Below are 14,963 nucleotides of genomic sequence, written 5' to 3' on the forward strand. Positions count from 1 at the left end.
TTTGCAAAAATGCACATTGAACTTCAAATCACAGAATCAAGGGATTAGGTTGACATGCAGTTCACAGGACCAGAAATCATGGGTAAATGGAAGAGACAACTTACACAGTGTTTTCTTATATTCCATGATTGTAATGTCACGGCGTCTTCTGCTGGCAGGAAAAGGGCAACCATGTTCTTTATAAATAAACAGATAAAGAGCAGTTAGCATTCTCAGAGGCATTTCTCAGGACACTTTAGTAAAGAAGACATTTACTCCTGTTCTCTGCTGCAAGAGTGATGTATTTTTCAATTTATGGAGGGGGGACGTGTTCTTTAGAAAATATAAAATGTATAATTTCAAACTGTAATCCAAGTCTGATTATGACTCTACCACCAATGTGCCCAACAGTAGCTACAATTTCCTCACATGTTCAGTGGAACCCAAATCTAAGGAAAAACACTGGTTTTTGAGTCGCAGTCACCAAAGCACTCGTTCCACAGACACTGATCAGTGCCACAGTATGCATTCCATCTAGAGCAGGGGCATTCTGTCTAGAGTCACAGACCAAGGAAGTGACTAATCTAGAGTAACTGATCAATGCAATGTTTACCTGTTTTAGTATAAGTGCCAACAACGCACCTTTTCTAGAGTCATGGGCCAATGCTGGGTTCCTGTTCTAGAAAAACAATACCTGTTCTAGAGTGATGTCAGAGCAGACATTTAACATTGCTTGTTTTCTGTGACATGTTGTTGAACCACTAAACAACTCCATGCATGCTTTATTGTCACCGACTAATATGAAGAATAAGAATAAATGAAAGAATTTATTAGTTTCTAAACATTTTAATGACTGTCCTGAAGACTAGGGGTGGGAACCACAGAGTAGCTCACAATACGATATTATCACGATACGCTGCCCACGATGACGATGGTATCATGGTCCAGTGATTCTGCGATACTCGATACATTGCAAGACAATCATCTAAGATATATCACGATATCTCTGTAACTGAAGAAGAAAAAATACCCCTAAAAGGCAAAAGCAGGAATTATGTATCTGTTCACTGCATTGTGCTGTCAGTTTCACAGAATTTGACAAGTGAGATGGAACAGTGTACAAGAAAGTTCATAGGCTCTTAGCTTAGTGCCTCTTTACCACACACATACACACACTGACTGCAACTTGTCCATGTCCACGTGTGTAAATTTATTAAATAACATGCTTTTTCCTACTAAAGGGATACAAGGAGACATTTACAAGCAAAATTATTTAATTTATTTCAATACAAAACACACACTAGGTTTTTAATTATTTCTGCTTCAAACTGTATTTATTCAATAGCTATGTAATTATTTATACTTTAAACCACTTTAAACTGTATAAATTGTAAAAAAGGTATGAACGGTATGATAAATTAGTTTTTCTTAGTTCGCCAAAACAAAAACCAAATAAAAAAAGAAACGCCAAAGAAAGTCTGTTAAGTCCATTTAGACAGAAAGGATATCACTGGTCCAGGAGCTTTTGCCCTTTGCACTGACGAGTGGATCACGTTACTTTTTTCAGCGGACAGCATTGGTTCAGCGCAGCGATCACATCACCGTCGTTGTTGTGTTATCAAGTAGAGGCTGCTTGAGCTGAATTTTGTAATACTTTTTATAGTCGCAAATCTGAGTGAAACACTTGGACTGTCGAGCCCCGAGTCATAAGGAAAATAACACACGATTCAATTGATCTCACTTGAATCTACCCATTTAATTCTGTGAACAAATTTATCTGTTTGCAAACAGCATATTGGATGTCGAGCTCATCATTCGCTGTATTCTGGAAGCCACACTCTCAACTTGAAAACAGACAGCGCATTACGTATAGTATTTACAGCCATCTTGGTGACTTCCTTTCCAATTTCCACTGCGATGCAAGAGAAGAACGAGATCTTGCGCCATCTTGTGGACTTCAGAGGCAATGTTATCAGAGTAGATGTGTGTACCAAATTAAAAGAATATTAACTAAATTTTAAAAAGAAAATTATAAATTAATATTAAAATAGGTGAATATATCGATACTTGGCGTTGCTGTATCGATATAACATCGTGTCGAAAAATATTGTGATACCACACTGTATCGACTTTTTCTCCCACCTCTAGTGAAAGCACAAAGCTACACTGCAAAAGTTTTCGTAAGATACCTTGTTGCTCACTGACTCTAGAACCAATAACGTGTTACTGATGCCCAAGCTAATAAAAGTTCTGGACTCACAGATTCTACATTCAGTTGCCAGCAAAACACATGCACAATGCTTAACAACAACTTCACGTCTGTTCTAGCGCAAGGGATCAACACAATATTTGTTGTAAAGTAACTAATCTATAATCTAAAGCCTATTTTACAGTACTTGTACTTGTTTTAACCACCATTTCAATACCTGATGTAGAGTGACTGACCAGCTAAAGCCTTACTGTAGGGTGACTGGCTACACAACCTTGTGTCTATTCTGGAGGTTTTGTTTAACACAAGGCTTGTCATAAATGCACTGACCAATTTGATATTACCTCTTCTGGGGACAGTGCTTCCTGCAGTATTGGACTCAAACAGCAGTCCTGCATCATAGAAAACTCCCATACTGTCTTTACCACTACCAGCTGTGCAACCAATATCATTTTTCTCAATGATGTCCCAGATCTGTGAGGATAGAAAAGACAGAGAGAGAGATGTTTGTGTTAACAAAAACACAATTTGGCCAGTCTGAAATCTGAACATACAAATGCTCTGAGAGGGGAGAGGATTGACCACCTTGGTTTGGGTGAGTCTGTTCTTGTTGTTGAGCACATAGACTCCTTTATCCACAGCCACCAGCCCAACCCTGGCTCCAGGGTCTCCAGTGATGACTAGTTCAACACTTTTTCTAGGATCATATGTTACCTTTGGACGAGTAACTTTCACTTCAAGCTTTGTTGTGGTTAAAATTGAGAGAGAGAGAGAGAGAGAGAGAGAGAGAAAGAGAGAGAAAGAGAGAGAGAGAGAGAGAGAGATTTAAGACTGTAATTCACTTTGTTCCAAGCACATATGAAAATAAATTGGTTAATATTACATTGAGATAAATTCTGGTGCCATGCCATATGTTTAAAAAGTTTACTAAGCAATTAATAGTTAATACCGTTCCCATGCAGGTGTCCTGCACATCAACCCAGATGGAGTCAGACACAACCTCTGAAGTACCCATGTGATAATACGCCACCAGACGAAAGGAAGGGATCATTTCCTTTGTCACAGTCAACGGCAGAGCCCACACAGACTGAGTTGTAATTGGGACTCTGCCAACATGTAGAATCTGTCCTTTACTGAGGACCTGACCACACAAAAGAACACAGTACCATTGACTGGATATACATATTAACAAGTGCACACGACCACACACACACACACACACACACACACACGTGCGTGTGTGAGTGTGTGTGTACATATATAAATATGTGTTTGTGTGTGTGTGTGTGTGTGTGTGTGTGTGTGTGTGCATGTCTATGAGTGTGTGTGTGTGTGTGAGTGGGTCTGTATGCTATTTGCATATGTGCACAACAAGACATCATAAGAACCTACCATGTAAGTGATATGTAGGTTCTGTACTTTTCGGTTTTCACCCCAAATAAGATTGGCTGTGAATGATTGTTGTTTGACGAGTCCTGCACTGTTTATGCTAATGTGCAGGTAGTGTCCAGAACCAGCAGGGGGAGAGTAAGCATGAGCCGTCATCTGCCCTTTAGCCTGTTTATCATCATCTAGGTGTGGGTCATCCGTTTTAGCCTATAATGAAAAGAGAGCATTACATTTGTGGAACAAAAATATTTCTGCTTTAAGCTATTATTAGAAAATCTAGTCTAAATTCCTGAAAAGACTGAATGCCTCAGGGACGTGTTCTGTAGTTGGAGCAAACCTGCTGCTTTGCCTGCTGTTGTACTGCCACAAAGTTTATGATTGCTTTTTTTGTTGTTTTTTTCTCATACAACTGAAACTAAATTTACTCAGTAACAGCAGTCTTGTAATGTTCTCATCCAAATTCACTTAATCACCATTCAGTGATTACGCTGAGTTTTAAGTGGCTATGAGTATTTTAGTATATGAGTGGCAGAGAGGCATGGTAGAATTTCCAAATGTTAGTTAGTTTAGGCCATCTGCACCTTTACAAAACAATTTTAAAGATTTTCATCTGTCACAGGGAGGAACGTACAGTGATTGTCAGTGTTTTGGATCCTTTCCGGGTGTTGACAGTAAGCTTGGTCATTCCATTTTCACCAGTATGTCCCCTCACCAGACCGGGGTTAACCTCCACTGCAATACGTTTTGCTGGGGTTTCATCAGGGTTTGTGACATAAACCTTTCCAATCACAAAAACAGAAGGACAGAAGATTACCTTTTACTTCAGGAAGTTGCACCTCAGTGTGTTGTAGATGAGTGGAGTATAGTTTAGTGTAATTTGGTTCATGTTTTGGAAGAATCATAACTTTACTTTCAAAGCATTGCTTTACCTTGCTCAAATTTGTGTGGTGTTATGGACACTTCCTATATGGTCAAATTTAGACTTTCTAGGCAATGTAGTCATGACAGTTCTGAAAGTTCTAAAATCATTGAATGGTTCAAAACAGGGTTGGAAATGAACTTTTTTGTTCATTTTGTTTAGTTTTAGCTTACATGTAATTTTAAGAGGAATTATCAGGAGAGAAGACTGTCGCCTGCATTAAAACGGGGAAAGTGAAGCAGCTTGTGAAACTATACTTTAGTATAAGTTTCACAAATAATGAAATATTTCATCTTCTGGCACATTAGCACCACATTATCATAGGTAGCCTATTAGGACCTTGATATATGTGTGGCATGGCACGATGCCTGAGACAAACAGCAGTTACCAGAAGCAGGCTCAGGGTGCCATCGACTGTCCTCTCACCCATTTTGTTGGTTGCTGGTTATATATTTTCCAAAAAAAAAGTATGCTTCTTTCTTGAAATTTTATGATTTCATTCTCGTAATATTATGTTTTTTAAGTAAAATTACGACTTTATTCTCGTGATATCACAACTTTTTTTTTTTTAATATCACGACTTTATTCTCATTGAATTGCGACTTTATTCTCGTGATATTATGAGCTTCTTCTTGAAATCTCAGAAATGTTTTTTTTTCCTCAATGTGGCCCTAATACTCCGTCATACTTAACCCCAGCGATGTAATGCTTCATTGTTTTTTTGTTTGTTTGCTGCAGCGTTAGCCTTGGCTACTTGACCTGAGATAATTCTTGTTAAACCGTAGGTCGCTAGTTAGTGTTCTATGCTCAAGTTGCCTTGGTAACCCCTTGTGTCCTCTTGTTAAAGTGTCGGAGTGAAACAAGCAGACTCATTACTCAGTATTTGTTGTGGAATGTCACCCGTCGCTCTGTTACAATTGCAGTATTGCCTTGCATATGCTACTTTTATTTACCTACCATGGTGGCTGGTAGTTTGGGCAAATTCACCCACCACTAAACAAAATCACTCGCATTTGGTGGGTGGCAGGTGCTAATTTCCCACCCTTGTTCAAAACAATTTATATTTCTCAGAGATTTTAATTCAGGCTTTAAAGTATATCAAAACTGTAACAATGTTTTGACTGATTAACACATTTTGAATGAGACCCATTACTCTGTGTAGTTTTGTATTAAAGGAGCAGATTACCATCACATCAAAGGGCATGCCAGGTTTGAAGTATTGCGGTGTTTTCCTGAAATGAATGGTGTATGGAGACGAGACTATATGAATTCCACCTCTCTGGGCCTCCACCATTTCACTGCCTAAATTACAACACAACACACACACACACCAAATATAACATACCTCCTTTTTTTTAGAACAAAATATCATTATTTAAACAAGCATTAAATTGCCGGTTGTTATTTTATGACTGTGGTCTACAGACAGAATGAAAAAAAAAAGAAAAAAACTTTTCACGTCTACATATTATTTATTTTCAATCTTGTGTTAAGACTGTAATCTGTCATGCCTTTTATCAAATCTACTTTCCCATTTATTGATTTAGCAAGCCTACATATCCAAACAAGGTAGTGCTTTTTTTCCAAATTTGTTCATCCATTCCATTCAGTGGTTCTTCAAATGTTTATTTTTTATTGAAATGCTAATAGTTTATAATATAGTGATTGCTTTAGAGCCCCCATTTTGAGTTTAGTGTATGTCACAATGTTAACTTGACACTGACAAATTCTTCACCCTATAGCTGAATTCTATACCTGTCTGCAGTAGGTATCAAATTGACCACTGTCTAATATAGCTAGTGCAACCTGTAGTTTGCCCTCATCTGTTCAGTTAGGAGTAAACACAGAAAAAAACACACACACACACGCACACACACTATCTCTCTCTCTCACACACGCAAATACACGCGCACACGCACACACACACACACACACACACATTCACACACACACCATAAACTGTAGCTGTTTAAAAGGAAATAAAGGAGTGAGCAGTCTTGTGTCCAGGCCTACACCTACTCTGATCACTAAATTATCCAGTGAACTTCATTAACTCCACAACAGTCAGTATTGAGAAGGATACTTACCCAAATCAGTCAGCACACTGACAGACACATACAGAGAGTGCTTGTCTAGCTCATCGATTTTTGGGAAGATCTCTGTGATGTCTTCTCTCTTCAGTGTTGCTACTCCCTTTCCATTATATATCTGCAGTTTTCAAATGGGAATAATGCACTCTGTGTCCTCACATTCAACTGTGTGTGTGTGTGTGTGTGTGTGTGTACACTAATTCAGGTAGTAAAAGTATAGGGTCTACCTTTTAAATAAAAACTAAAATTGTGTATTAAAATCGATGAATTTAGGGACGCTTAAGTTTTTAACTGCCAATCCCCTCTAAGGAGCAAAGTTATTTGACAGTGAATTTTTGTGATATGCAGTAATTTATATATATATATATATAAATATACATGCATACGTACCTCTACTCTCTTTAAAGAGCTTGGTAGGGCTCTCTTAGCACTTTCCTTCAGCACACCAAACACCACATAAGCCATTCCTGAGACCTCCTTCTCAAACAAATACCTTCAGCAGGAACACAACAGTTAGACAGACTGAGAGAAAAAAAAGTTGTACATGTTTCTTTAGCAACGTAAGGACTGGCGCATATATACTTCAAATATTTCTGGGAAAGTTTCTGATAGAAACAAATATACAATTTTATAGCCAATTTTTAGACCCCAAAAACTTCAATCATCTGCACTGACGTGTTTATTTTATGAAATCAACATTTAAGAGATATGTTTACTGGACTTATGTGCTTACATACTGTTTATTATATAAACGAAAATGAAAAGTGAAATATCTGTGAAAATTCTTATTTTATCATGGCAGATGAGATGCATTTAATGAAAGTGTGAACGCTTGTCACCTTGTGACTGTTTTAATGCTACTACATTTGACTGGATGGTCATTTTTAGTGCAAACATTCTCCTACTAAACAAATCGAACACAAACAAATCCAAAGGAATGTAAACGATAACTTTGCAAAAGTCCAAAGCTTACCTGGCCTCAATGTCAACTTTAAATTCTTTATCTTTGATGGAGAAAAAGTTTTTCTCTGGCTTCAGTTTAACTTCAAAACTGGGCAGCACTAAAGGTGAAGAGAGAAAATCTGTGTTTTAGATCATATACTTCATGTTCAGTAGTAGTGGCACAATGCGTTTACATTGTGTGAAACATGCATTTTTTTCAGACATAAAGACTTACAATCTCTTTAATGTACAACATACAGTCCACTTCTTGCATACTATAAATGTCTGAATGAGTTCCCCATAGCCATTGTAAGACTGATTGATAACTGGTGTTTACTGAACAATACTCGCAGAGTGTAAACATAAGAAAAGAACATTCTTGTACCATATTCTTTGACTTCAAACTCAGTTGAGAAATTCTTCTGAGTAGCACTCTGAAACCTTGTGTATATCTTCCAGATCCCAAAACTGCCACAATAAAAATTTACATTAACTAAGACAGATGTTATAATACAATGTGTTACACCTCTGATGTTATACCTCGTTGCTTTTTCACACACTGACACATTGACAGTAGGATGAATAAATTAAAGTGATTCTAAACTGGTTGACCTTTAGAATAAAAGATTAATGTTTTACTGAAATATTTTCTGACAGATATTTATTTCCTCACTGAAAGGGGACAGCAACATTACTGTATTGTTCAAATATTTTAACTAGACCTCTCATATCTTTGTTATGTTTGTTTGCTCGTTTGAAACAAACCTGACAGGATTGCCCAGCTTGTGTTCTCCAATCGTTATCCCATTATTTGGTCGAAACAGGTCCCTCTTAACCATTATTCCCTCCGGTGTCTTTAAAAATGCACAGTTGTTACTGTCAGTACCAAAATAACAATGTTTTGGATTTATGTGCTAAACTCCTATAGAGGGCGCTGTGGGGCTGCAGTCAGTCATTGAGTACATAGATATGGACTGGACTAGCACAAATAAGGAAGTCAGAAGTTGTCAAGTTCCCTTTTGCAAGGACAAGTATACATCAAGTATACATCATTAATTGCTAATCTGGGAAAGAATTAAAAAAACAAAAAACACTTCAAATCCTCAGTACAGTGATGTTAGCTTCCTAGTTACAAGATGCAGCATCATCACTTAAATTTATTTTATTGAAATTTTAAACAAACGTCCCTCAGCCTTCTCCCTCCCGCTATTTGTCTGACTCTCTCTTTCACACACACACACACACACTCACCTCAATCTCCACATAGACCGTGTTATCAACAGGCTGTAATCCAGCATTAAGGGCAAACACTCTGTATTTCACTATACAAGATTAATAGCAATTAGCAAGATGGGTCACATCAAAATGCATTACTGTAAGCAAAGCAATATTGGCATGCATGTTATGAAACCAGACCAGTTCTTTACTGGCCCTTTCAAAGTGGGCATTAGCACAAAATTCTGAATTTGATTACTAAATGGAAACAGTTTGTCCAGTTCTGGAATGGTATGCTGTTCATGGTTTTGATCTCACCTGTAGAATCTGGAGTGTAGAGGGTCTTATCAGTTTGGACAAAAAGGTACCCAATTTGAAAGGACACTAAGACAACCTTCTTCAGTGTGTTTGTTGGGAACTGGGCTGTCAGGACGACAAACGGCTGCATTTCAGAGTCATCTTTAAATACGTCCGGTATTCGTTGAATCTACAAAAGCAAATTTATGATGATTTTCACTTGTCTTCTTTGTGATGGCTGAATTTTTTGTCTGAAATTTTTTGTCTGAAAGATGTAATATTATTGTTTAAGCCACTATCTTTTTTCTGACTGACTGGAAGAAGAGAATTGGACACCAGCTGACTCTCACTTCCTCTCAACTTCACTAGGTTGCTCATTCACCAAATTTATTGGTGCATTCCCCAGTATAATGTCATTTAAAGCGAAAAGGTATGGAATCAGATCCCAGTTCCCAAAAGATATGGACACTCTCCCCATCCCTTAGTATTATGAGGTCGTAGCAGCAAATGAATAGTATGATTATTGCCAGACAACAAGGATTTGGACCCCACCTTTATGTCCTTTAAGACCTGGAAGTTGTTTGCGGCAGACAAGGTGACAGTCGTTCTGAAAAGCTCTCTGTCTTTTCTGGGAAAAGACAACACTCTGATTTGGACATTAAAATTTTTGCCACTGTAGTCCTGTGCCTCCACAAACACTCTCTCTGTCGTTCCTATCCGAAGTACGTTTGGAGCCGACATGATGTAGCTGAAAGGGCAAAAGGACAAATGTCATGAGTGCAAGACAAAAGGTAAAAACTTCACCATTTAAGACTTATAGTTTGTCAACTGTGTGAAAATGGTGTAATGTTCGCTGACCACTCAGATACCCCAGGATGTTATACCAGACATATTTCATGTATTCTAAGTTGATTTGTTTGAAATGCATGTAAAACTCTAAAGAGGGAACACGCATGGTTTACTTTTTTATCTAAGGAATTCATCAGACTATTCAAAAGTGCAAGACAGAGATAAAATTTATCTCCATTCTGATGTCATAGAATATTATATTTCATTCCACGTGTGTGTGTGTGTTTGTGTGTGTGTGTGTGTGTGTGTGTGTGTACTCACAGTGGAGTGCATTCTGAGATCAGGGGTAAGGAGAGAGACACCACTGCCAGCCACACCAGGTCCATATGTATCCTGTCTGTCTGTTCCTGACTGTGTCTGTCAAAGTGTCTGTGAGGCTGGATAAACACAGCTTTTATAGCCCTCCCCACACAGACTTAGACATCCTGTCCCATATACACAACTAACACACCCACAGTAGGGATGGTCAGATTCACAGATTCACATTGGTGCACCGGCATAAAAATTCAGGATACAATTGCCTCGATTAAAAAAGTATGCATCGGATACAATTTGGAATGAACTCGAGATGCATTTTTTCTAACATCTTTGCATCAGTAAAATCTGTAAAATTTAGAAATGTGAACAATAATGTCTGACCAATAATTTTATATTTAGATTCCTCCTCTCTAAACTGTTTCTCATTCTCTCATCTCCACTGCTGTCAGTTGCCAATTCTCAAATCTCACGTGAGTTGGAGGCGTGTCCGGGTGAGTCACAGATTATCATGGAGGAGGAAGAGCTACAGGTTCCACCGAATTGCTACAAATCGGCCAAACTCGTTGGGCCACAATCTGGCTTTCTCAAGAGAGAGAATTTGACAAGACGCCTACAGCTTGCAAAATATGCCTGCAATTTGTCACTATAAAGTACACAGGCAGTACGACTAATTTAAATACTCCCCTGAAGCGATGACGTGTGAAGTAGCAGTACTACAGAAAGAAATGTGTGAAGTAAAAATGGCATTTATTTAGTTAATTTATGAAACATCAACATCAGGAGAATCCACCCCTTCCTCACACAACAGGTGACCCAGCTCCTGGTCCAAGCGCTTGTCATCTCCCGCCTGGACTACTGCAACGTTCTACTGGCTGGCTTGCTGACCTGCGCCATCAGGCTGCTCCAGCTCGTGCAGAACACTGCTGCACGCCTGGTATTCAACCTCCCTAAGCACTCTCATGTCACTCCACTGCTTACTGCGCTCCACTGGCTTCCGGTAGCTGCCCGCATCCAGTTCAAGACACTGGTGCTGGCCTAGCAGGCCACAAGAGGCTCCGTCCCATCATATCTTCAGTCCCTAATAACTCCGTATACCCCTACTAGAACCATCCGCTATACGACCTCCGTTCAACTGATAGTCCCCTCACTTCGGGAACCCGGTAGCCGCTCCTCCCGACCACGCCTCTTCTCCGCCATTGCCCCGCGGTGGTGGAACGACCTCCCTCATGCAGTTAGGACTGCGGAATCTCTTACCATCTTCCGCAGGAAACTGAAATCCCACCTCTTCAGAACCCACCTGTCCTCCACTGCCTAATCTCCCTTTCCTTACATAAAAAAAAAAAAACCCTTGTCTTGTATCTATGTTTGTCAAAGTATTCTGATCTCCACTTAAGAGGTCTTTGGAGTCTGACTGATGCAGTTATTGTAAGTCGCTTTGGCTAAAAGCGTCTGCCAAATACCAAACTGATTTGCTGTCAGTTTAAGAAGAACCAAAGAAATAAAATCAAAACTATCTGTACCATATTAAATTGTGCAGCACCATATTCTTTTGCATCATATCAGATTGCGTTGAATCACATTGTGCGTAAGTAAGTCATATCATATTGCATTCATGGTTGCCTCGTGTATCTTTTATGCTGGGATCAGACTACATGATGTTTTTGTCTTATTTAGTTAATTTATTGCATTCATGGTTGCCTCGTGTATCTTTTATGCCGGGATCAGACTACATGATGTTTTTGTCTTTCATGATGGCCACTATGTCAGATTAGGCAATCATAGTGCCATACATTCTTGCCGTGTCTTGGCCAATCATCTTATGCTGCCTTTCAAGACTTTGCGCAAATTCATAGGTCATTGGGGCGGACAACTGTCGTTTATCCTATTGGTTAATGCCAAGGAACATTTCATAGGAGATGTCAGACTAGGCAGGAAAATACAAAGAAGTTCTGACATGCTAGACTTTTCGTGTCATGTGTCACACGTCATTATGGGGCATCCCAGATGCCACATCACTGTTCTTAGATTATGTCACACTGCAAGGGGTAAAGACACCCGTTTGTCATTCTCAACGCTCATGTTAGGGCCAATGCTGGAAGTTTGTCCACAACAACAAATTCGTGTCAAAAGTGGGCTGAAATTGTGTAGTCTGAACCAAGCATTACGTATTGGATCGTTGGCAATGCACCAAGATGTGCATCGCATCGGCCTCAGTGATGGAGATGCACATCCCTAACCCACAGACAGCAAGCTCTTATCAAAGGCATTGTGTAACATGAAGACACAAAGCATCAACTCACGCCACATTTCAGAGATGTGAAAAGTCCTATTCCATTTTTTAAGCTATTTGTTATCAGCCCTGTACTCCCAATTTATCTCAGCATAACTATCTATTACATAGAAACAAGACAAAAAATGGTTTAGAAAATGCAGCAGAATGGATGTTGTTGGATGTATTTTCTAGAGCAAATGTCACTCACTCTTCTCTCTCACTGTTGCTCTGAGCATCCACATGAAGACAGAACTACTCCATCAGCATCCATATTTGTTTATGTATATGATAGCATATATGTCTTTCTCTGAGGCCCCTGGATATCATTTGTTTATATGACATGGAACTGAAGGTTCAATACCCCCATCAAACACACAAATACTTTTGACTGCCTCAGCTTTAATAAAAGTTACCCAGTTACGAAGATCAGCAATGTGAAGGAAATGGGAGACAGAGAGAGAAAAAGAGAGAGAGAGAGAGAGAGAGAGAGAGAGAGAGAGAGAGAGAGAGAGAAGGAGAACTGAGGTATACATCCATATATCACAGATGCTATATCCAGGACACATTTCGTATTTTTCCTTTACCCTTGTAACCACGTGTCATTAGGACCCAGGGGAAAACTAACGTGACGCTTCTAATTTAGACTAATTTGGTCAACTCTATAAGAGAGGTGTGGAAGGCACCCACTTCAGGTTTCCTTTCACATCGTTGCTGTGGTTTTAGTTTGGAATTTGGGCTGAATGAGGTGAATAGTGTTTTGGAAGCTATGTGTATGTGTGCGTGTTAATACTCTGACTCTTGTTGTGACACGTGATTAATATGTAGGTGCTGTTTTGTAGGAATGTGATAGCAGGAAGTAAGCAGTGACCAAGATTATTCATTCGATTCTTGTGTGCCCGGTTTGACGATTGTCGGCGGAGCTCGCGGTCAGCTGGATGGATGGCCCCGCATGGTTAGCGTGTCACTGTGTCTATGGTCCATCGCAGCAGGTGCATAGCGTTCCATTAGATCATTTTGCTTTTGGTTTTAAATAGTGATTGTGACTGGTCTTTGTTTTAATTTAAGGTCGTCATAGCACCGATTGTTTTCTGCTTTAGTTGATTTTAGTTAATCTTGTTGATACAAAAAATTATGGTGCGTAAATGTTTAATAATGACAATCGTCAAAACCAATGTCTGGTTGCCCTGTGTGTAGGAGTCTGTCTTTTATTTCTTCCCTCCAGGCAGCGTCGCAGGGCGCAGTTGGGGCGCATGTGTGTCGCTCTTTAATACCTCACTGATCTGGGTGCAGTGGTTTGTAGTGAGTCACAAGGTATTGTGTTTGATCGTGTGTGGTGGTGTGGTAAGTTGGTTGCTTTTTGTTTCCTCTCTCTGTCTCTCACCCTTACTTATCATTCCCCTACTGCAGGGGTCACCAACCTTTCTGAAACTGAGAGCTACTTCAAGGGTACTGAGTAATGCAAAGGGCTACCAGTTTGATAACACACTTCTGAAAGAACAAAGTTGCACGGTTTACCTTTAATTTTATATTATTATTAATGATATTCTACGTGAAGACACTGATCACGTTAATGATTCATCACAATAATTATTCAGAATGATTCAACAAGGTAGGAAACAGACTTAAATAAACACAACACAATTAAATAAAATTTTAGACTTAGCTCGTTGGTGATTAGTGCTATTTTTAGAACTGGCCTGCGGGCGACTGATGTGGTCCCTGCGGGCGACTTGGTGCCCGCGGGCACCATGTTGGTGACCCCTGCCCTACTGTGTCCTACTGTGCTGCCTGGTCTGTCTCCTTGTTCCTTCCATGCTTGGTGGGTTTTTTATTCTTTTTTTTTTTTTTTTTTTCTTATAAAGGTATCTTATTGTGATTGACAATAAATTTCTATTGTATTTAATAAATTTATTTTGTGTAACTGACCATCTTGACTAGTGGGTTTCATTTAACCATGATCATATTTGGGAGTTTAGTTTGACCCGTTACTGGGTTACACCATGATGCCATTTTGAAATTTCTGACTGCACCCAATTTTCGCAAACAGTTCCTTATCAGCGTATCTGCCAATTCACACTTCACACCCAAAAAACCATCTCTCTTTATCTGTCATCTTTTAACATCCATGATTCAGCGATGTGTGTAAATTTGAACTGAGGGCGGATGCTACAGTTACAGTTAAAGATGTTAAAAGATCTTTTTGTTAGAATGTGGGTCCAGAACACGGAAGGTTTCAAATGTGAAGGCCACAAACCCAATGTGAAACAGGCATTAGAGGACACAGTCTTCAGGGCGAGTCAGTGGGTTTCACAGTGGCTCAGAGGACAGCACTGCTGCCTGAAAGCAAGGCCCTGGATTCAAATCTTGGCTGTCCCACTGCTCCTAGCTCGTGTGTGTGTGTGTGTGTGTGCTTACTGGTGTTGGATTAAATGCAGAGGCTCCATATCACTGCTCAGTGTGTGTTTGACAAATAAAATGCTGCTACTATGACATCAGTCAGTTCATTCCCTCATGTACATTTATCTATTTGTTTCATACAAAATT

The 14,963-nt window shown here is 39.4% G+C and overlaps 1 protein-coding gene across 1 annotated transcript in view; it reads right to left on the minus strand.

Moving 5' to 3' along the window:
• Window positions 1-14,169, minus strand: part of LOC115817196 (complement C3-like) — a 35,185-nt gene extending 21,016 nt beyond the window's left edge. Inside the window, exons 1-17 of the mRNA XM_030780461.1 lie at window positions 14,117-14,169; window positions 10,151-10,258; window positions 9,593-9,788; window positions 9,062-9,230; window positions 8,780-8,850; window positions 8,294-8,382; window positions 7,914-7,996; window positions 7,560-7,647; window positions 6,977-7,079; window positions 6,584-6,704; window positions 5,683-5,798; window positions 4,209-4,355; window positions 3,581-3,784; window positions 3,138-3,329; window positions 2,774-2,929; window positions 2,533-2,662; window positions 105-176 (exon numbers count right to left, since the gene is read on the minus strand). Of these exons, the coding sequence (XP_030636321.1) occupies window positions 105-176; window positions 2,533-2,662; window positions 2,774-2,929; window positions 3,138-3,329; window positions 3,581-3,784; window positions 4,209-4,355; window positions 5,683-5,798; window positions 6,584-6,704; window positions 6,977-7,079; window positions 7,560-7,647; window positions 7,914-7,996; window positions 8,294-8,382; window positions 8,780-8,850; window positions 9,062-9,230; window positions 9,593-9,788; window positions 10,151-10,258; window positions 14,117-14,169 (2,098 nt within the window). The remainder of the gene's footprint in view (window positions 1-104; window positions 177-2,532; window positions 2,663-2,773; window positions 2,930-3,137; window positions 3,330-3,580; window positions 3,785-4,208; window positions 4,356-5,682; window positions 5,799-6,583; window positions 6,705-6,976; window positions 7,080-7,559; window positions 7,648-7,913; window positions 7,997-8,293; window positions 8,383-8,779; window positions 8,851-9,061; window positions 9,231-9,592; window positions 9,789-10,150; window positions 10,259-14,116) is intronic.
• Between the last annotated feature and the right edge of the window lie 794 nt (window positions 14,170-14,963).

Source organism: Chanos chanos, chromosome 7, assembly GCF_902362185.1.
Source record: "Chanos chanos chromosome 7, fChaCha1.1, whole genome shotgun sequence".
Classification (NCBI taxonomy): Eukaryota; Metazoa; Chordata; class Actinopteri; order Gonorynchiformes; family Chanidae; genus Chanos; species Chanos chanos.